Genomic DNA, 20,313 nt, shown 5'->3' on the forward strand with positions numbered 1-20,313 from the left:
ATGATCAAACTGAAATAGGAAATAAGTAATTTAAGACAATTATATCGTGTTTGATTCTATTTAAATTTATTTGCTTTGTATATTGCAATTCTCATAAAATAGAAGACATTTTCTTTTTTAAGTAAAAGAAAATTCGAATAAAAACAACTTAGGAAACATTTTTGACACACATAGGTAGAAAATAAATTTTAAAAAGTTAAAAAATATTTCCTACAAGCCATGAAACAAGCAATTAAAAAAATCCTTGGAAAAAAGAAAAGCTTATCCAAGAGGAAAACTCTGCACTTAAAACTATATCACTCAAGAATGTAGAAGTTATTTCCCCTATTTCAACATCAAACAAAGTAATTAATTAACAATAATTAAATGACTAATTGGTTAATTTTTTAATTGATTCATGTTTTGTAAGGTACATTAAATAATTGTTTAAAGTTTCAACTTGATCTGATTATGGGTGTGGGAGAAATAATAATATGTACAATGATTTAAGGCTAAAAAAAAAAAACAGCATATTTAACCATAACTGTGAATACTGAAGGATTAATTTCCCATGTTGGTATCAAACAAATAATTAATAGACTTTTTTTTTTTTGTAATTATTGATTTGTATATTGTCTAAATCAATAAATAGTAAGTTTCAATTTGGTCCAAGAATGGGTGTGGGAGAAATAATGTGTTCAAAGTTTTTTACCAGGCAGACAGACAAAGTGAGTTGATATAAGCTTTGTAAGAAAGGGAAGTAAACTTGGTAAACATTGTCTAATATAAAGTGGTTTTAGTTACATATTTACATAAACCATTAGTAACAACTAGTTTGATATACAAAAGAGAGAATGCATCTATGAAAACTTAATAATTCATGTTTTCAATGAACAGCAAAGTAAGAACAAAATAAACAACTGTGATTGATCAGCATCAACAAATTAGGTCTAACAGAACAATTGCAATACAAATTATTGAAACACATATTTTGTGTTATTTAGATAACACATATTTTGTGTTATTTAGATACAACTCTTTAGAGAATCTTTAAATAGTGATATAATTACTACACATGATTGCTAACAAAGAAAACCTTCAACGATAAAAACAGATTAACATTTTTGTCATTGTTCAAATATACAATGATCTTTTTATTGTTACATTACATATCAGTGTAAGATTGCAAAAGAGGAATTGTAGGTTTTAAAGAATTGTTGACATTCAGTCCTAACAGCATGGTATGTGTTGTCATGAATAAGAAATAAATGTGTAAATACAAGCATAAAAAATAATATTCACAACAGAATTAAATTTTAGGATGACTCAGGCACATCAAACACACCACACACCATATTTGCTGGCAGCGCCTTATCTGAAGAAAAAAAAATGAAATAGATTATTTTTTCCAAAAAGTCAAAAAATCTTCTGGAAAAAGCCCAACAGAATAAATAAAAGAAAAAGACATGTAAGCAAGATTCTATTCTTAGCTACATAAAAATAAGTTTTAAAAAATATTGAGATATTCATGCTGTTTTTTTTAAATGCTAACAAAAGTGACTTTAAAAAAAAAAATTTACAATTGATTTCTTAACTAAAGTTTTAAAAGCTAGTTATGAAATGCCTAATTATTTGTATAATGTATGACACTTCTATTTTTAAATTCCTAATTAGCAGTTATTTAAAATATGGAATATAACCAAGATTAATTTCTTTTCTAATCAATCATCTTAAGCTTTTTAAAAATCATAATGAAAAAAAAATGCTTTTTTTTTTTTAAACAGCTTTTAGTAATTGCCCTTTTGTACAACAAGTAATATCCCTGCCTGATAAAAAAATGAGCTACAAACCTATCTGTTTAGGATAAGGTAGGTTGAGGTTCTTCATGATCTCTACGAATTCATTTTTAGGTTTTGTCAATCTTGGATTGTAGCGCAGCTCTTCTCCAACTGTTGACATTGTTTGACCTAAATAGATTTAAGATTTAAAATTATAATTTCAACAAAAAAAAAATCAATTAACATTATCAATCAGAAAAAAATCTTAGTATTAATTTTGTAAAAACGTTTGCACCTGTTATTTATAACAATAAACAAAGAAGAAGAAGAATATAACAATAGCATAAATATGATTAGACTATAATATATTGCCTTTAGTAAATCAGCTCTTAATAGGAATTATTTTTTACTTCCACTCTTATCTGATGGTTTTTAATTTACCCTTTAGAACTTGTTAAATTTGTAAATACATGAACATTAAACCCAGTGTATACCTGTGTAATCATGTGCAGGAAAGACATAGAAGCTCTGAGGCAAACTCAATATTTTTTTGTGAATAGAATCATAGAGTGAACCAGGATTGCCTGGGGAAAATAATGTTTATACAAATCAACTGTATCAAAAATATAGATTAAAAAATCTAATGATCTTGTATAAAGAATAGTAAAGTGCTAGATAATTAAACCAGGTTCATTTCTAACTGAATTTGTTGAACATATTTAGCTGTGTTTGTTGGGCTTAATTAGCTGAGTTTGTTGGACATATCTTTCTAACTACATTTGATGCACATATCTAACTGCATTTGTTATAAAAATCTAACTGTATCTGTTGGATATATCTTACTGAACATAATTTACAAAGAATACAATACAAGCTTTGAAGAGTAAAACATATTTTCATATCGATATTACAGATATAAATGAAAAAATCCATATTTTAGCTAATAGTACTTTTTTTTAAAATTTGGAATTATTCATTAAAAAAAAAATGTAACACTTAAAATAAGCTAGCTTACTTTGTTAAATAAATAATGATCATAACAATGAAATCAATACCTTGTTGAAAGTCTGTGCGTCCACAGCCTCGAATAAGCAAAGCATCACCAGTAAACACTAAACCTTTTTCATGCAATACAAAAGTAATGCAACCTGGAGAAAAAAATGTAATTAATATTAACATACCAACTGTAAATGAATGTGAATGTTGATCATGATGCAGGAGATCAAATATATTAGTAGGACTGTGTTTTAGGAAAGGAGATAGTAATTTATTTTTTTTATATTATAAAATTCTTATATATACATAATAATAAAGGCTATATAACTTAAATTAATGAACTTGTAAGATAGAAACAGCATCACAAGTAACTAAAATGCCTCTATAAACAAGCAATTTAATTATTAAATATATAAGGACAATTTAACACACACACACACACACAAAGAAAACAAACCATCTGTGTGGCCTGGTGTGCTCCGGACCTCGAGCTTAAATTTGCCAAACTTAATGAGATCTCCTTCATTGACTTTCACATCAGCTTTGGCTTTACTGACTTCAGCTATGACACTCTTACAGGTGGGAATAAGTTTTTTTATTGAGCCACTTCCTGTCACATGGTCAGCGTGTACATGAGTATTAGCTGCAACCAGCATCAAAGATGTGAAATGAAAAATACAAAAACAAAAGAGCCTGAAAGAAAACTTTGTATGTTTATACACTTTCCAGTAAATTTCAAGCACTCATTTAGACCTACATCAAGCTAAGTGGCCTCCACTTCCCAGTTACAGCTTAACTTAAGTACTTTTGTAAACACCTTTAATTTTAATATTCTATTTAATGCATTTATTCCATGCTATTTTTTTAGCGTCCAAATGACAAAGGTAGATCATGGTGTAGAGTGATGGATAAAAAGTAAAAAAAATACTAATAAATTCCATGCAAAGACATTTTGTTAATTAAACAACCATTTCAACTTTGATATTTACTAATAGTGATTAAATAGTTACCAGCATAAATGAGCTTAAGTCCAAGGTCATGCACAAGCTTAACATCCCTGTCCACTGTTTCAATAACAGGATCAATGATAACTGCCTCATTGGTATCAGCATCAGCCAAAAGATACGTATATGTATAGGATTTGTACTCCAAAAGCTTGGGATTTAATAAAAATAAAAAATATTTTGTAGAATATATCTTCAAATAGTGTTCTAAGAATATTGAACTACATCATCTGAAACTGAATACAAAAAACAATATTGTGTGCCTACTAGAGGTCTATTTATGTATGCATGTAAATGTCTTTTAAGTGAGTTGCGTCAAGCTGGTTCATAATCTTACGAATTGATATACACTCAGTGATGAAATAAGAGTTCAATGTTAATAATTTTAATTTGGCAATTAAATCAAAACAAATTCATTCAAATAAATAAAACAATGTAAAAATCAAATTGAATACAAAACAGATTGAATGATTGTTCAAATGATGCCCTAAGACAAGTGTCTTCTCTCTTGATGCTGTTTCATGGCTCCAAAAATTCACTTGAAACTACTGGAAACTACTTAGCTAAGGCTAAGACATTCATATATTGATCTGCGACACATAGCTTTATTGTTCTGGCCTAGAATATTGACCAGTGGGTATTGGAAATCCTAAAACTTTTCCTACCGGTTGTAATGTACTGAACAGTATGTACTGGCCTACCTGTCTGAATACTAAATCCTTGCCAAACGGCCCAGTCCACGATGATTGACTCATTTGTCTTTTGGGTGTGGAATTAATAAAACAAAGCGTTCTATAATGGTTGTGCAGTGTGGTCAAACGATGACTAGATCTATCTTCTTTTTCAAGTTCATGCACAAATCTAGTTGTAGATCTAGTACTGGTTCCTAAAAACCGAAAACTGCATCCATTTACACTGCAAAGAGCATATCCAGTAACACTAGCAGCAGGGTTTGTGCTTGTAGACGTAGTAGTAGTTAATCGTGCACCTGTAAATGTCAGTCTCCGTGGTAGAATAGTACCAATGGTACTAGTACACTGTTTAAAAGTATGTATTGATTTCATCTTTACTATTTTGCTGACAATCGAATACGTGATTAGAAAATAAATCGTCCTTGCAGTGCCAGTTAACTAAGCTAACCCTGGCCTCACAAAACCTTTTTGTTTACTTGCAATAACGTGCGTTTGTTGTTATTAATGCGCATGCGTGAAAATAAACTTTAAAAAAAAAAAGATAACTGAAATGGACTTATTTTAATGTAGGTCTAGTTAGATCCATAAATTTAGCTTTTAATTTATATTAAAATTAATTAAATTAATTGCGAAATTATTATAGATCTAATTTATTTATTTAAAAAAAAAAAAAAAGACTATCTTCGCTAAGGAGGGAGGGCTAACGAAATTGATCTTTGTCAAGGTTGAAGGTGTGTCTATCGGATCCAATCAGAGTGAGTCATGTCATGTAACCTGTGTCGCGGTTTCGCACCACGGTGCTACGCAAGCAGTATGAAAGTTGAAAGTTTGCAGGTCATTGCAGATCTTTGATTGAGTTTGGGGGGGGGAGGGGGGTAGGAATTTTTAACTTGACACGAGATCAAGATTTTTATGCTAGATTGGCTAGAGTGTAGAAATGCATTTGACTCTAATTGGAGTGACACTATTAAGTGATCTAAAATAGTAAAAGATCAAATTAATCTAATCTAACATTTTACTAACAACAAAAGACTAGTAGATCTATATAAGTCTAGTTTTAAGTCTAGAGTCTAGAAATTGTAGATAAGATTATAAGTCTATACTATACTACACACTACAGTGTCTATAGACTAGTACTAGTATAGACTTTACTATAGTCACTATAGAATATAGAATACAGATCTACATTCTACTGATCTAGACCATTTTAAAAAATTATATATTTAATATATTATATATATATTATTACCATTAGTTTGATTTTATTAGAATGTATTAGATCTGTCTATAGACTCTAGCTAGATCTTCTATGTCTACTCTATAGATCTTCTATGTCTACTCTATATCAAGTATATCTATAATTTTAGAGATAATCTATATAATATAATAAAATCTAGACTAGTCTAGACTCACAAACTTAATTATATAGGTGAATAACTATAATACTAATACTAACTCACTCTAGTTCTAGAATGAATAGATCCAATAAATAAAGAACTAGAAAAGATTGTTACTGATTGTAGATTATTATTAGATTCTACTATCTAGAATATGGATCTTGAGTCTAAATAGTAATTTTTTAAACAGTTTTCTAAATATAGTTCTACATGTTGGTATTACGTTTAATCAATCATTCAGTTCATCTAGTCATTCTAGAGCTAGACCCTAAAAGTGCACGGAAAAGTTAGAAAAGACAATATCTTGACTAGACCTATATAGTATATATATGAGTGACTATATTGCCTCTATATTATGATATATCTAGTTGTTTAATAAATAGATCGGCAATGGGCAAATTGCACATACATGATCATGGGCCTTTATTCCTTCTTATTATAGCCTTAGTTATGGTACAGATAGATATAAATATAAATTATTTTGCTGTAGATCTACCAAACTAGGAAATAGCCTGTATAGAATATGGTGCCAATAGGCCAACATCAATCTAGTCAATTTAGAGTACTTTTTATAAGGTGAGGCTTGTTTATTACTGTTTACATTTTAGAAAGTAGAACTAATTTAATAATCTAATTTACCTTTTTTTATTTATAAGTTCCCTGCCTATAGCTTAGCATATATAATTGACCATTTTAGCCAATCTATTTGTGATTATACAATTATAGGCATCATGGGCATAGCCGGGGGGGGGGGGAGGTTGGGGTTCAAACCCCCCCCCCCCGAAATGAAATCCCCCCCCCCCCCGGGGGGGGGGCGATCAGAATTTAGTGAACGATTTTTTGCTTTGATTTTGTTTATTTAAGTTGAGATTTTAATACTAAACCATCAATTGCCCCAGCACAACCAATGGGGTTTTGAGTTTAAAACCCCTTACCAGTGGGTTTTGAGTTTAAAACCCCCTACCAGGGGGGTTCGAGTTTAAAAACCCCTACCAGGGGTTTTGTGTTTAAAACCCCCTACTAGGGGTTTTGAGTTTTAAACCCCCTACTTGGGGTTTTTGCAGTTAACCCCCCCCCCTCTTCTATAAACCAAAACAAAACAAAAATGCAAACAAAAATTCCCTAATTCCAAGAGCACAGTTAAGGGAGATTTTGATTTTAAAACCCCCTCCAAAATTTACGATAAACCCCCTCTTCAATATAAAAAAAAGTTAATTACGCACTCAAAATGTTATGAGCGTAGCTAAATGGGTTTTGACTTAGTTTTTAGTTGAAACCCCACTTCAGCGGGGTTTGAAGGTAAAAAATACCTCTTTAATAATAAAAACAAAGCAAATTATACACTCAAAATGTTTTGAGTGTAGTCAACGGGGTTTTGAGTTTAAACTCCCCTCCAGTGGAGTTTGAAGCTAAAAAGTACCTCTTCAATATAAATAAAAGCAAATTACTCACACTAAAATCTATGAACGCAGCCAAAGGGGTTTTGAGTTTAAACCCCCCCCCCCCAAAAAAAAAATCCTGGCTACGCCCATGATAGGCATTAACTCTAAATAGAATACACAATAGAGATGTAGGTTAATAGAATTATAGAAGTTTGTTAAAAAAAACAACAAATTATTATTATTTTGGAGTATAGTCTTTCATGTTAGCCTATTAATTTAAACACTACTAATTAACTGGTTATCCTGGCTGATCTAGAATACTCCATACTCTTATTTTTCTTAGCTTATGAAATAAGAAACATGCTTTTATTTTTGTGTCTCAGTATTTTATAAGGTTGTGTTTTTGTATTTGTACATTATTGTTTTGTGCTTCTTGTATTATTGTAACCTAACAGTTTAGCCTTTTCCCCAAAGTTGAGTGATTTCATTAATTGAGTGACTAAATAAATGTGCATGTTCTTTAGTTGAGACATCTCAGGCAGACAAAGCATCTTCCAATATTGATCTTAAGTTAAATAGCATTAATTTTTATTCTCTCTCTATTGAATTCCCATACACATTTTCTCATGCCATAGAAATCAGCCACTTCTCAAACACTAGTGATAAATAGTTCAAGACCATGTTTTGGTTGTGGTTCACACAGTCAACACAATGTGGCTGCTTTGATGACTAAAGGTCATTGTACTGACCACTCAAGCTAAAAGGACCATGATAGCCTTGACATCTTAGTTTATTTAAATCATCTGATGACTTTTTAATTACTGATACTTGTGAACAACCAGCATGGATGACATTTATACAAATTCAGTTTTATGGATTAATCAACAACACAATCAAAAACTGGCTAGTATTAAACCACTGTCAGTATTTAAGCTTTACAGAAAGATATTCATGAGGATATTTCTAAATTAACTCTGCAAAACCTCTGCTTGACAAAACATCTAATGTCTTCCAAAGAAAAGTTTTTAGAATTATATCTTTCATATTATCTTTTTTTTTACAAAGAAAATAAACAAACTTCTTCAGACTCAGACAATGATAATCATAATAAATAATAAAGCAGACTTGCTTTTGACAATTCACAACTTTTTTGAGGTCTTTGTCTTTTGTTTAATTTATTATTATATTTTTATTTATAATCATTTATAATGGTCAGGTGAAGCAGTGAAGGCGAAAGTGTTCCTTTAGTCTTTAGGTTAGGACACGTTTAGGTAGGCTTAGTTTTGAATTGTCAATGATCAATCAAATCAATGCTGTTTGAAAAAAAAAAACTTACTCGGAGCTCCATTAGATCTGTTCTTTTGTTTTCCGGACATAGAGTATAGAATTAGATCTTGAAGTCTTGATGATAATCTAATGGTAACATTAATAAGAGAAATTTCAGATCTATCAAGATCTAATATCTAAATTTTCGTTCATATTTCAATACCTTGTGAAACGCTGTGTTTTAGAGTTACCTTCCTTGAAAAAATTCCATCCTAAGAACACTTAAAATCAATTCGCATTTATTGCTTATGCTAGAAATATATCTAATATATAAAGCCGGAGCCCTAGTGCATGGAGGCTTACAAATTATACAAATATATAACGCAGAAACTAAGGCGTCTAAGGCGTATGAATGTATGTATATATGTATGTCCCGAATAAAAAATCGAAACCGCTTGACCAATCTTAATAATGATCATGGCGGAGACCGTATAGCCTAGGCGTAGTGTGTTAAATGTCTCTCCCACAACCGGAGGGTCCTAGAATAGACAAACATTACCGTCCTAAAATAGACAAACATAACCTAATTGTATATCTATCAAAGATCGAAACTGTTTAACAAATCGGGTAAACCCGTTTTCACAGTAATTTATATTGGATTTGAGTATGTCGGCTGAACGGATAAACCCATTTTCATACTCATCTTTTATTTTCGTGGCAAAAGAAAATGTGCATGGATTTCCAAACTCATGCTAGCGCGAATGATGAACTACCAGGTAATGTTAAAAGTATGAGATATATGATTCCTTATATAGGCCTACTAGTTTTAAGGCATAATATTTTTGACAAGTTTAATTATATAGACTTCGTTGTAAATCTAGTTGTTACTCTTTTTTGTTGTCCTCCTTTGTAACCATTCGTCCTCCTTTATATCCCCTTTTAAACACACAGGTGTTTGGTTTCCATGGCTTTGCTTGCTACCCCACTGGTTATGGTTCGTGTTCCTTTCCTTGTTTTTTTTTCCCATTTTCTTAGATTTAATGTATGATCATTGTTTTGTAATGTCCTTGGTGATTACATTGTTTACATATTCACTCTACAGTTGACTGCCGAGTTTTTAGGGCCAGATGAGGCATAAAAAAACATATTTCGTTTTATGTTTATTATTATTATAATATTGTTTATGTACTGTAAGGAGTTTTTTGGTGTCTCATGTGTACACTGTGTAGCTCTAGGCGATCGACCTATGTTCTATGGATGGGGAAAGTAGTCCTTGGGGGGACTGAGGGCACGACATGGCCTGAATTGTGTCGGTGTGCCATATATTTAAAAAATATATTTAAATCCCGCTATTATCGGGATTAGCCCACTGTTAACACAATTTAAGGTCGTTTCGGTTGTAGATTTCTCTAGCTTGAAACGGCTTTTGTCTAACTCAACCGAACTTGAACAAACTTCTTTTTGAATTCAAAATACACATAACTCTTATGAATGTATATAGGCCTACATAGTTTTGATGTTCAATGTTTGTAGAAACACAATTGAAATGAAATCTTTTCTAAACAAAATAACAAACTCTGAAAGCTTAAAGTCCTTCTTTCACTCGTCTCCTTGTTTGAACGTTCACTTCCCATGTATATAACCTCTACTGTGATGGACTTACATGTGGTTACATCAGAATCTATTGAGTCAGCTAATAGAAACAAATTATACGCCATAGTTTTACTCATAGCTACACCAGAATCTACACACACTCCATAAGTGTCTTATTTAATAAGTGGCTGATTTAATTGTGGCTGTATCGATATCTCCCTTGCAAATAAAATCGTGAGTCTATGGTTTTATTTGTATATATATAATATATTGAAGCAATAAACCAAACAATGACGTCATTCAAATTTACGTTGACAACGCCGTTGAAGGCAAGCATAAAAAAAGACGTCATTAGCGTGATTACAATTTTTATTGGAACATCGCTTCTCTTTGGCAAGAGGGAAGTTTTCTGTCATCAGTGGAAAGTGTTTCTGTCAGTCTTTTGATTGTATACAAACAAACCCGAGGTAAACCATTCAACATAAAAAGTATAGATCTAAATATAGATCTACACTATCACTAGAGATATCTTTTATACCCCATACTCTAGTTATAGAGTAGTACTCATGTAGTACAATACAATTAACAATAACAATGCCTGCCTATACTAGGCTATACTATACTTTTTTATGCTTAGCCTATAGATCTATAATATAACATAACCTACTTATGATACTAGTTACTAGGCCTACTAGATAGATTCTATACTTAGATCTAGTAAAGTAATCTTGATCCATATTATTGTATCCATAATAAATTTGAATAAACAGATCTATTATTATCTCGATATTTATAAGAAAAGTTTACCGTTTTTGTTCTTTGACATAGGCTAGTGCCAATTCTTTCGTCTTTTCATAACGAAAACACCGCGTAACGTTTTAAATCTTTCACTATTTTCTCCGATGTTAATTAAGTTAATAATTTTTAAAATTTAAATCTGACTTTTAGAATCTAGTTCTAGATCTAGATATCTTAAATTCTTTATTAAACTAAAACCAACACAGGCTAACTCTTAGATCTAGAATAGAGTCTATTAACTTCAAGTAAGAATGAGTAACAATGAATAATGAATATGGGTCTTCAGATGAGCTTCAGGAAATTTAAGCTGTTAATGCTGCCAAACCAAAAAAAATACTATTATTGTATAATAGAGAGAAGTGGTAACAGGTAACAGTATAGATTTAGTTGATAGATTACTTAAGCCTCATAACTAGATCTATGACTATGATACTTTTCAGTAATATCCTAGATCTAGATCTATATGATGAGACCTTAGCCTTAGCGGAAAAGTGTTTGTCTCTTTAGCATTAAACTAGAGATGGGAAACGAACCGAACCCGAACCGAACGAACCGAACTCGAACCTCACGTATGACCGAACCGAACCCGAACTTAGAAACTGCTTGGTACGAACCGAACGAACCCTCCTAATCTTAACCGAACTAATTTCGCAATTTGTACATCCTTTTTTTTATATTTTTGGTTTTAAAAAATAAAAAAAATTACTTAAATATTTTATTTACATCCTAATGATTCCATTATACTTTGAAAACTTGGGAGGGGGGGGGGTATTTTGAAGACTTTAAAAAGAAAAAAAAAAGCGGCACGCTAAGATTCCCATGGGTTTTTCCGTATGTGCCGACTCCCCCCTGGCCTTGAATTTTCGCGGGCTGTTTGCAATATTGGTTTTCAGTCAAATAGGCGCCCTCTAATTAGATCTAGATCTAGACTCTAGTACCTTGTAAGTACAAAGTCAACATTAAAATATTTTCACTTTTATTTGAGATGGCTGTTAGTTGAGAGTAGAATAGTTTTTGCAGATTAGAGAGTGTAGATATCAATCTACAATAAATTCATTTGTGTTCTAGTTTAAAATAAATTTTAATTTTCTTCTATTAAGTGATTATTTTTACAAAATTGTGAAGTATTCCATATTGGAATATTATCAGTGGCGTAGCAAGGGTGGGGGAGGAGGGGGGGGAAATGTAAAATCCCCCCCGGCCCCTCACTTGAGGGGGGCCCCAAATGAGTGTTTTTTTTACAATAAATATTCAATATTACGCAAAATGCAGGGGCCCCCAAAGAGGCCCAGCCCCTCCCGGGCCCCCAAATGATGAAAAATTCCTAGCTACGCCCCTGAATATTTTTACTATTCTTCTGTTTTGCATTATTGATCATCAGTGTTTTTAATGCAGATTTTCTCAAACTTTGGGTCCTCCCCCGTGGGTGGGGATGGCAAGTACCTTGAATTGGGGGATGGGGAGACGCAACTTCCTGACAAAAAGGGGTGTCATAGAGTGTGTGTGTGTGTGTTTCCTGGTGGCGCTAAGAAGAGGTTAAGCGACCGATTTGTGTTTATCCATTGAAGATGATGAAATTAGCGTAATGCAAATGTGAAACAGCAGACAATCTTGAGACATGAAAGAGAAAAGACGTTGTTTTGTGGTGACCTATATTTCGTTTAAATATCAGTATATTTCATTAACATTACATCTCTATCTCAAGTTAAGTATGTTAATATTGTAATAACAGTTAGGCTATATTGAGTTGTTCACATAAGAACTTTATTTTAAAGTTTATTAAGTTTATATATTATTATAAGGCTTGTCTTCGAGTCCGAAGATTATTGAGGAATGCAGTTTTTCCCATGGCTGCGCAGTCCCAGCTGTGACCTACATATTTTGCCACATCCAGAGCAAGCATAACCACTGTCCACAGGTGGTCGATTTAGTTTTTTTTTTCGCGTCTGCGTTTGTCCTCGGCAGCGGATTTTCTTTTGGTCTCAACTCCAACGGACTCGTTCTGAGGCCGCATGTAACCAGGTGCTCTCTTCTATGTCAGCTAAGCAAAGTTGACGCCTAAGCTGGTCTTTGAAGCGTTTCCGTGGGGCGCCTCTGTAACGTCGACCACCTCTTAGCTCACCAAAAAAAAAAAAAGACTGCCTTTGGCATACGTTCGTCTCCCATACGGGATACGTGCCCTGCCCAGCGTAACTGTCGGATCTTAAGAAGTCCCTCTATACTATCCTTACCGGTAAAAGTATAAAACGCCTTTATTGGTTCAATCGTACTAGCTGTTTGTAAGCGACAAACCAACGACCAACTAACAAGGAGAGGGGGTTGTCAAAAAAAAAAGTTTTATTTTCAGTGTAACTTATCTGAATATTAGTATAATTACATGTTTAAAAATTAAAATATATTAAGTAGATGTCATTTTATCTTCTAATAAGACCTTGCCAACTGTAGACTGCTTTTTGCGAGGCGCGTATGCACAATATGGGTCAAAACGTTTTGAAGAAAACATTTTAAAACATCTCCGCTAGTGTGATTCTTCTGCATTTTTTTTTCTCTGAATAGTCGAATTTCTTCCGTATATTGCAATTTATTATAGTGACGACGTATGTGTGAAAAAAAAATCCTCGATAGAGACGTCTTTACACGAAGAATATTTGTTTAAAAAGATCACGCCCATTATAGAAGTACGTGCGCAATATGTAGGTCTACCTAGAATGTCCCTTTATAATTCTATTGGCCAGGTCTGCCTCTTTATTATTAGATTTCATATGACCCTCGACTTTTTTTTTTTATTATGATGAATGGTGCGTTCTGAAAGAAAGCACATCGATATTAGCCTTTTAAAAATGATCTCTTCTTACTAAGAGAAAAATGTTAGAATACGCTTAGCGCCGAGTCACCCCCAGAATTAAACCACTTGCCGACTTGAGCGAAAACCTGCCGCATCTTCATTTCTATCTCCATTAAGAAATTTTTAAAAATGTATGCAACATTATTTTTGAAAAAGCATTGCCCATAGGCGTATAAAATATGTTGCAAAGTATTTGCTTTATGTAAAAATTAAAATGAAAGTGTTTTAACTGATAAATTACTGAATTTTGCTATTACATAATTTCATAACATCGAACCGAGCCGAACCCGAACTTTAGACCTGACCGAACCGAACCCGAACTATACACGTCATCGAACCGAACCGAACTCGAACTTAAATCTGACCGAACCGAACGGAACCCGAACTTAAAAAGTTGGGTTCGATTCCCACCTCTACATTAAACAAGGCATTAGCTGAAACAGTCATCTTAGAAGTAGATGGGGCTTTACAGAACATTGTATTATTATTTTTTTTTTACTTTCTTTGCAGAACCTGCATTATGGCACCATTTTTCATGTTTGCAGCTTCAACTGTCTTTGGCACTGTAGCAGCCGCTGCTGAAAGTGAGTGATGCATCATTAGTATTCATTCTTGTGTCATTAATATCAGTGCAATGTTTGCTTTGAATTTTAATGTTCTTTTCTTCACTTAAAAAAATTTTTTAGCATCATAAAAAAAGTGTTTTCATTCATAAATTTCTACAGGCTGGGGAAAGAATATTAAATGGGTGACTATGAAAGAAGCTCAAAAGCTTGCCAAGGAGCAGTAAGTGCCATTTTTCACATTAGGTGCTACAAAATGTCATCTAAAAGGAAAAATACTTTACTGTCATTAACGTAATAGTAATGTAGAGCTTTGTATGCCCTGAGAAATTATTAAGATCGAATTTGTATCTAAATTTATATGCAGAAACTGAGGAATCTGTAAAATATACATTCTACACAGATAAAATCTTGTATGTACTTCTACTACCTAAGCTTAGAATGGACTAGTTGATGTCTTGGCAATGAATAATTTAAAACTAAATGGGCACACCTTAGCCTGAATAAAACTAAACTTAAAAAGAACTACAAATCACAACTCTTAATAATTTTTAGGTCTTAATTACTAGTTTAAAATAAATATAAGGAAAAAATGTATTTCTTAAAATTGATTTAGGTAACAGCTGAAAATCAACATTTTGAGTTTATTTTCAAGCACCAATAAATAAGGTGGAAAAAAACTGTAAAAAAAAATTGAATAAAGAGATTTGAATAAAATAAATAATTTTTTTAAAATTTTTTTTAAACAACTTATTTATTCCTTGAATGTTGACTAAGTAACATTGCCATGGCATGTTTCTCTTCAGAAATAAACCAACAATGATTCTTGTCACCAAGACTTGGTGCAGAGCATGTAAAGGTAAAGATTTTAATATTTGAATTCAAAGAGTTGCTAGACTAATTCATTTTTAGTCCATCTAGACTTATTGTGCATTGTAACAACTACAATGTGAAAATATGAATTAGTAAAATGTTTGATTTTAAATGTGTAAAAAATCTATTCCTCTTAGCTCTGAGACCAAAATTTGCTAGCCATCCAGAAATTGAAAAAATGAGCTCCGAATTCATTATGGTTAATATGGAGGTAAGATTTCATTGTTAATATCGCCAATTTTTTGTTTATATTTGTATTGATAGTTGTTGGTCATAAGATTGCTACGTTTTTCTTGAAGTGAACAATTAAAAATTTAAAAAAATATTAATTTAAGGAATACAGATTTTATGTTTAATTAAATTTGATATATAACTTCAGTTCATTAAAGTTTGAAATAACTTTGGTTATATGCATAATATATTCTTTGAAATCCAGGATGAAGATGAGGTAAAAAATCCAGACCTACAGCCAGATGGAACCTACTTTCCTAGGATTCTTTTCTTGGGTAAGCATTACATTTTCATTCTAATTTTGTTTACTACTAGACTACATTTGTTTCAGCATTTTCATGATATTCTGAAACATGAATGAGATACTGTTAGATAATAAATTCTATAGCACCTTTTGTTAATTATATATAAAGTGTGAATGATATGTTTGATAGTGGTGTTTGAATGATATTTGATTGTGATGTTTGAATAATATCTTTGATACTGATGTTTTCTTTATCTTTTTCCAGCTGAAGTAGGCACTACAAAAATAGTGTAATTCATAATTCATGTGAATAGTATATTACTTTATGCTCTGGTTTCTCCTTATGTGTCAGTGTCCCACCACTTCTTACACTGACTAACAATTTTTACACTAACATTGCATTTGTTGATTCAATGCTTCAATATCTTAACATCCATGCTTTGTTTTTTTAAGACTCTGAAGGAAATGTGCTGACTGATGTATATAATAAAGAGGGTAGCAGTCAGTACAGATATTATTATAGTGATACTAAACCTAGTAAGTACATTATAATTTATCTATTCACTACTTGCAGATCAACATGGCCATCTCATGAAAAATATCATGTATAAAAAGAGTGGGGCTTACAAGTACTATTATCCTGATCCTAAATCAAGTAATAAAAAAAAATTGGAGTTCATTTGTTATTGAAATTAATTTGGGAGCTTACCATTGGTTGTTTATTTGATTGTTTTTAAAATATGTTTTACAACTACAAATTTAAATTTTAACTTCAGTTTTTAAATTCTGTTTGAACCATTTTGTTTATTGATTGCTAATGTTTTTGGAAGTATTCTTTTAAAACTCAAGCTTTCATTTCATATCACTTTGTCTTACCTATAAAAAATAAAGTTTTAATAATTGTTAATCATATTTTTTTTTAGTTTTACTTAATTATACTTTAAAAAAAAATAAAGCATAGTGATTAGTATAATGTAACATAAATTCATATACTTTTGTATGTGTCATAGCCTTTTCAAGAAGGGTAGTTATAAATATATATCAATATAATTATACATTTTAATGAAAACAAGATCATTTGAAAAACGATTTTGTTACTTAATAGATTTTGTTTTTATGATTGATGAAAACAAATTGGATTTTCAATGTAATAATTTAGGTCAATACATTTTATAACTTTGTCTTCTAACAATTACAAAAAAAAAAAAAGGAATCTTTTTGTTCCTTCTAATCATCATAAACTTAATTGTTTTTTTTAATATAAAGTTTCTTGTCTATCTCCCAAAACATTTCAAAACTTTTGTTTAATGTAACTCTTAATGTTAAAATTGAACCTTTTTTTTTTTTTTAACAATTGTTTCAAATTCTATTGATAATCACTGAAAGTTTCATTTCCTGAAATCAATATGACAATCTTTTTTTTGTTGTTGTTGTTTGTTCTACATGTTTTACTTGTAGACAGCTGTGACACTGGCCTATAACACATAGAAATAGCTTCAATTACTGCATTCCAATATCTTTGCTAAAAAGATGTCATCAGCCATACAACTTCTTTTATCATTTTTGTTTTCTGATCCTTGTATGCAATTACTGATTAGAATTTTAATGTATAACAAAACTTCTTGTAACATGACCTAAATAATGAAATTCCATGCATTAAAAATCATATTCATTTTTTTCTAATCTTTAGTTGTTGACAGCATGAATGAAGTCTTGAGAGCTGCTGGCCAGAAGGTAATTAAAGGCAAAGAGTTGTAACTAACCCTGGAATGTGTTACTGACACTAGAATGTGAACACAAATGTATAACAAACTTTTGGTCCTTTTTTGTCCAATATTTAGTAGATGTTGTCTCAGTTGACAACCAAATCATCTATCATAACATGTGTTGTAATAGTTACAACTTTTATATCTTTTTCATGTATTGATATGCATCTTTTTATAACTTATAAATAATTGTTCTTCACATTACTTATGATGAGCATAGAATAAAATAAAAAGATCTTATATTCAGAACGCTTTCTAGTTTTAAAATTAATTTTTTTTTGTGTTGAGCTATTAGAAAATGATTTTGACTTAAAACAAAGTAGATGTTTACATGCTATAAGGTTTGGTACTTTTATTAATAGCTATATCAGCTAAATTTAATCATGACATAAAAGCAGATGAAATACATAACAGATCACTTTGTTTGCAGTAGAAGGTACTTAGCATAACTTCAAAATGTTTAAAATAAATAAAATAATTTTTTGAAATATTGTTTACATTGTCTCAAGAATGTGGCACACACACAGTTCTATGTAACTCCAAAAAAGTTTATTCTTAGAAATCCCAAATTGCCCATTAGTTATCTTTTTTTGTAGTTGATGTTTAATAAGAATCATAATTAAATAAAAGTTCTAAAATCTCTCAAGTGTTCAGGGGAGCTAAATCAATTGTAAAATGAAAAGTCGAGTTTGAGCTCTAAACAATTTAAAAGCAGTCGTTTTTATTTGAACCTAATAGGATCATTTCAAAAGATTGTCTGTTCGAAAATATAGTTTGAAGGAGCTAAAAAAAAAGGGACGTGAAAATATAGTTAACTATTAGAAATGAAATAATCAACTTCCCTTCATCTTACACACACTATTTCTAACAATGGCTTTTGACAGAAACATCTGGAGTAGGCCTATTTATAGATCGGCGCACACAAACACAAAAAGGAACTTGCGCATTAGATGTGACAAAATATGTAGGTCACGGACCTGAACAAGAAATACTACACTCGAGATCTTCATTTGTATTCGCTTTATTCAATCTGTTGAAGATGAACTAGACATGAAGAGTTACTTATCATGTTAAGTTTTAGTCTCTCACTACGTGGACAAGACGTAACTACATATAAGGATGTTCAGATGGACAATTTCAAACCAAGCAGGCGTAACAGAGTGGTCCCCACAAACGCTTTCAAGCCCAGCTTAGGTTTCAGCTGGCCCTTACTGTAGAGGATAACATCATGGCTTCCGAAAAGTTCGGCGAAATCTTACAATGGTCTCGGGATATGCTGTTAATCAAAGAAAAGCTACCACCAATGAGGACTTACCAGGCAACAGTTTAGTTCGCGTTAAATAGCCAATCACACATATGTAGACAATAGTTGGTTTCTTAATCTTCGGACTCAAGACCTAGCCTCAATGACTCGCTACAAAATGGGAAATCCCAACAGAAATACATGTACATAATTACAGCCTTATTTGAGTTGAGCAATAAAACTTTCTGATAACAATACTCGAATGGTAAAAAGTGAATTATTTCTCTTTTGAATACTAGAAAAACATCTTTCTTGAGATAGTATTGGAGATGCAACATGTTACCTCTCTGGTCAACAAGGGGGTTTCGGGGAGCCTTGTAAGCATTTTCCAAAATTCTTGCTTCAGAGATTCATTCTTCTGGCGTCTACAACGCACTTTTTGTCGTAGAAGATCGAATGTCTAAAAGCTTTAAGTAAAAGGGGCTGAGATGGGTCAATAAGCATGTCAAATAAAGCGTAATAAGGAAGGAGGCAGGACTGGTCGATTGATGTGAGGAACATTCGAGGTAGGCTACAACTAGCACATGTAGGTTACCTTTAGAACACTCGAGGTAGGCTACAACTAGCACATGTGGGTTACCTTTAGAATGCCTGTGTTAAGTAAGACGTTCTTTTCGCCGACTTGTTTTTCTCGAAAATTCCAAAATTAAAAAACCCAGTCTTCACCGAGATTCGAATCCAGGAACCCCAGGTTGGGAAGCCGAGCGGTTAACCACTCAACCACAAGGATTTATGGCTATAATAAAATATTTTTGTTCTTAAAAAATAAAGAGACCGGCTTCGACCGCTCACATTGTTAGGACTGCGCACTAATTGAAAGGACTTCGCGCCCTTCTAGGGTAGGCTCGATCCACAGTTTGAGAAATGCTGTACTAACTCCTTCACAAATTTTTTCTTCTGTAGCTTATCATTTGGCTAAGAATAATAAAAAAAAAAATTCTGCACCATATTTAAGTATATATACCAACAGCTCACTCGGACGATCAAGAAATCGAGAACCCTAAGCTATGGCCTGTGTAACTAGTACAAAAATCCTGCACTGCGAATAACAGCTTTGACAGTATAAGAGCCAATTATTCAAAACGTCTAATGCAGCTTAAAGTGACTAGCTACATTGGTAGCAGTACTGTACTTTGCTCCAGTGGCGTAACCAGAGTATTTGATGCCCGGTGTGGCAGGCCCTCATGATGCCCCCCCCCCTTAAAAAAAAGAAGGAAACAGTACAGATAAATCTTAGTGCTTTCTTGGGGAAATAGTAAAACGTTCTTTTTTTTCTCCAAAACAAATGTGTATTCAATGTTCAAGTATTGCTAATTCGGAAAAAAATCAATTTTACAAAAAGATACCTACAAATAAATCTTAGTGCTTTCTTACTAGCAATTTAGCAATAATTTTATCAAAATCTTTTTTTTTCTACCAGCATTTTCTCAATAGACAAAATTACTTAATAAGTGTATCGTAATTCTGGATCAACTAAAGCTTAGAACTATTTCGCTTGCATGTAGCCACACTTACCACAATCGATGGTGATATTCGAAACTGATTTATCTAGCGAATATGTTTTTATAAAACTCAAGAGCTCAACGGATCATTGTTTCGTAAG

General features: G+C 32.0%; 2 protein-coding genes across 13 annotated transcripts; one reads left to right on the forward strand and one right to left on the reverse strand.

The window, feature by feature from the left end:
• Positions 1 to 39: 39 nt before the first annotated feature.
• LOC106064347 (persulfide dioxygenase ETHE1, mitochondrial-like) lies at positions 40 to 11,042 on the reverse strand. Of its 3 annotated transcripts, XM_056029962.1 has the most exons (8): positions 10,895 to 11,042; positions 8,565 to 8,641; positions 3,764 to 3,908; positions 3,211 to 3,396; positions 2,813 to 2,905; positions 2,252 to 2,341; positions 1,830 to 1,946; positions 40 to 1,354 (listed from the first exon to the last, which is right to left on the reverse strand). In XM_056029962.1, exons 2-8 carry the CDS (start codon positions 8,574 to 8,576, stop codon positions 1,296 to 1,298), a joined length of 702 nt encoding a protein of 233 aa, XP_055885937.1. In that variant the 5' UTR covers positions 8,577 to 8,641; positions 10,895 to 11,042; the 3' UTR covers positions 40 to 1,295. The 3 variants fall into 3 exon arrangements, with proteins under 3 accessions (XP_055885937.1, XP_013078325.1, XP_013078324.2); XM_013222871.2 differs by lacking the exon at positions 10,895 to 11,042 and having other exon boundaries at positions 8,565 to 9,037; XM_013222870.2 differs by lacking the exons at positions 8,565 to 8,641; positions 10,895 to 11,042 and adding an exon at positions 4,459 to 4,952.
• LOC106064349 (thioredoxin domain-containing protein 12-like) lies at positions 5,245 to 17,656 on the forward strand. 10 transcript variants are annotated; one of them, XM_056029967.1, is made up of 9 exons: positions 5,245 to 5,283; positions 6,337 to 6,422; positions 14,241 to 14,314; positions 14,456 to 14,516; positions 15,100 to 15,152; positions 15,304 to 15,377; positions 15,603 to 15,672; positions 16,095 to 16,178; positions 17,332 to 17,656. In XM_056029967.1, exons 2-9 carry the CDS (start codon positions 6,370 to 6,372, stop codon positions 17,397 to 17,399), a joined length of 537 nt encoding a protein of 178 aa, XP_055885942.1. In that variant the 5' UTR covers positions 5,245 to 5,283; positions 6,337 to 6,369; the 3' UTR covers positions 17,400 to 17,656. The 10 variants fall into 10 exon arrangements, with proteins under 10 accessions (XP_055885942.1, XP_055885938.1, XP_055885939.1 ...); XM_056029963.1 differs by lacking the exon at positions 6,337 to 6,422 and adding an exon at positions 11,172 to 11,254 and having other exon boundaries at positions 5,248 to 5,283; XM_056029964.1 differs by lacking the exons at positions 6,337 to 6,422; positions 16,095 to 16,178 and adding exons at positions 11,172 to 11,254; positions 16,216 to 16,296 and having other exon boundaries at positions 5,248 to 5,283.
• The last annotated feature ends 2,657 nt before the right edge of the window (positions 17,657 to 20,313 follow it).

Source organism: Biomphalaria glabrata, chromosome 5, assembly GCF_947242115.1.
Source record: "Biomphalaria glabrata chromosome 5, xgBioGlab47.1, whole genome shotgun sequence".
NCBI classification, from domain to species: Eukaryota; Metazoa; Mollusca; class Gastropoda; family Planorbidae; genus Biomphalaria; species Biomphalaria glabrata.

Excerpts from the sequence above, each read along its gene's own strand:
- LOC106064347 (XM_013222870.2), bottom strand. The coding sequence starts at position 4,821 with ATGAAATCAATACATACTTTTAAACAGTGTACTAGTACCATTGGTACT. Across the intron at positions 3,397-3,763 it reads ACTTAAGCTCATTTATGCTG|CTAATACTCATGTACACGCT; the intron begins GTAACTATTTAA and ends TGCTGGTTGCAG. Across the intron at positions 1,947-2,251 it reads TCCTGCACATGATTACACAG|GTCAAACAATGTCAACAGTT; the intron begins GTATACACTGGG and ends AAATCTATTTAG.
- LOC106064349 (XM_056029963.1), top strand. The coding sequence starts at position 5,263 with ATGAAAGTTGAAAGTTTGCAG. Across the intron at positions 15,673-16,094 it reads TCCTAGGATTCTTTTCTTGG|ACTCTGAAGGAAATGTGCTG; the intron begins GTAAGCATTACA and ends TGTTTTTTTAAG. Across the intron at positions 16,179-17,331 it reads TTATAGTGATACTAAACCTA|TTGTTGACAGCATGAATGAA; the intron begins GTAAGTACATTA and ends TCTAATCTTTAG.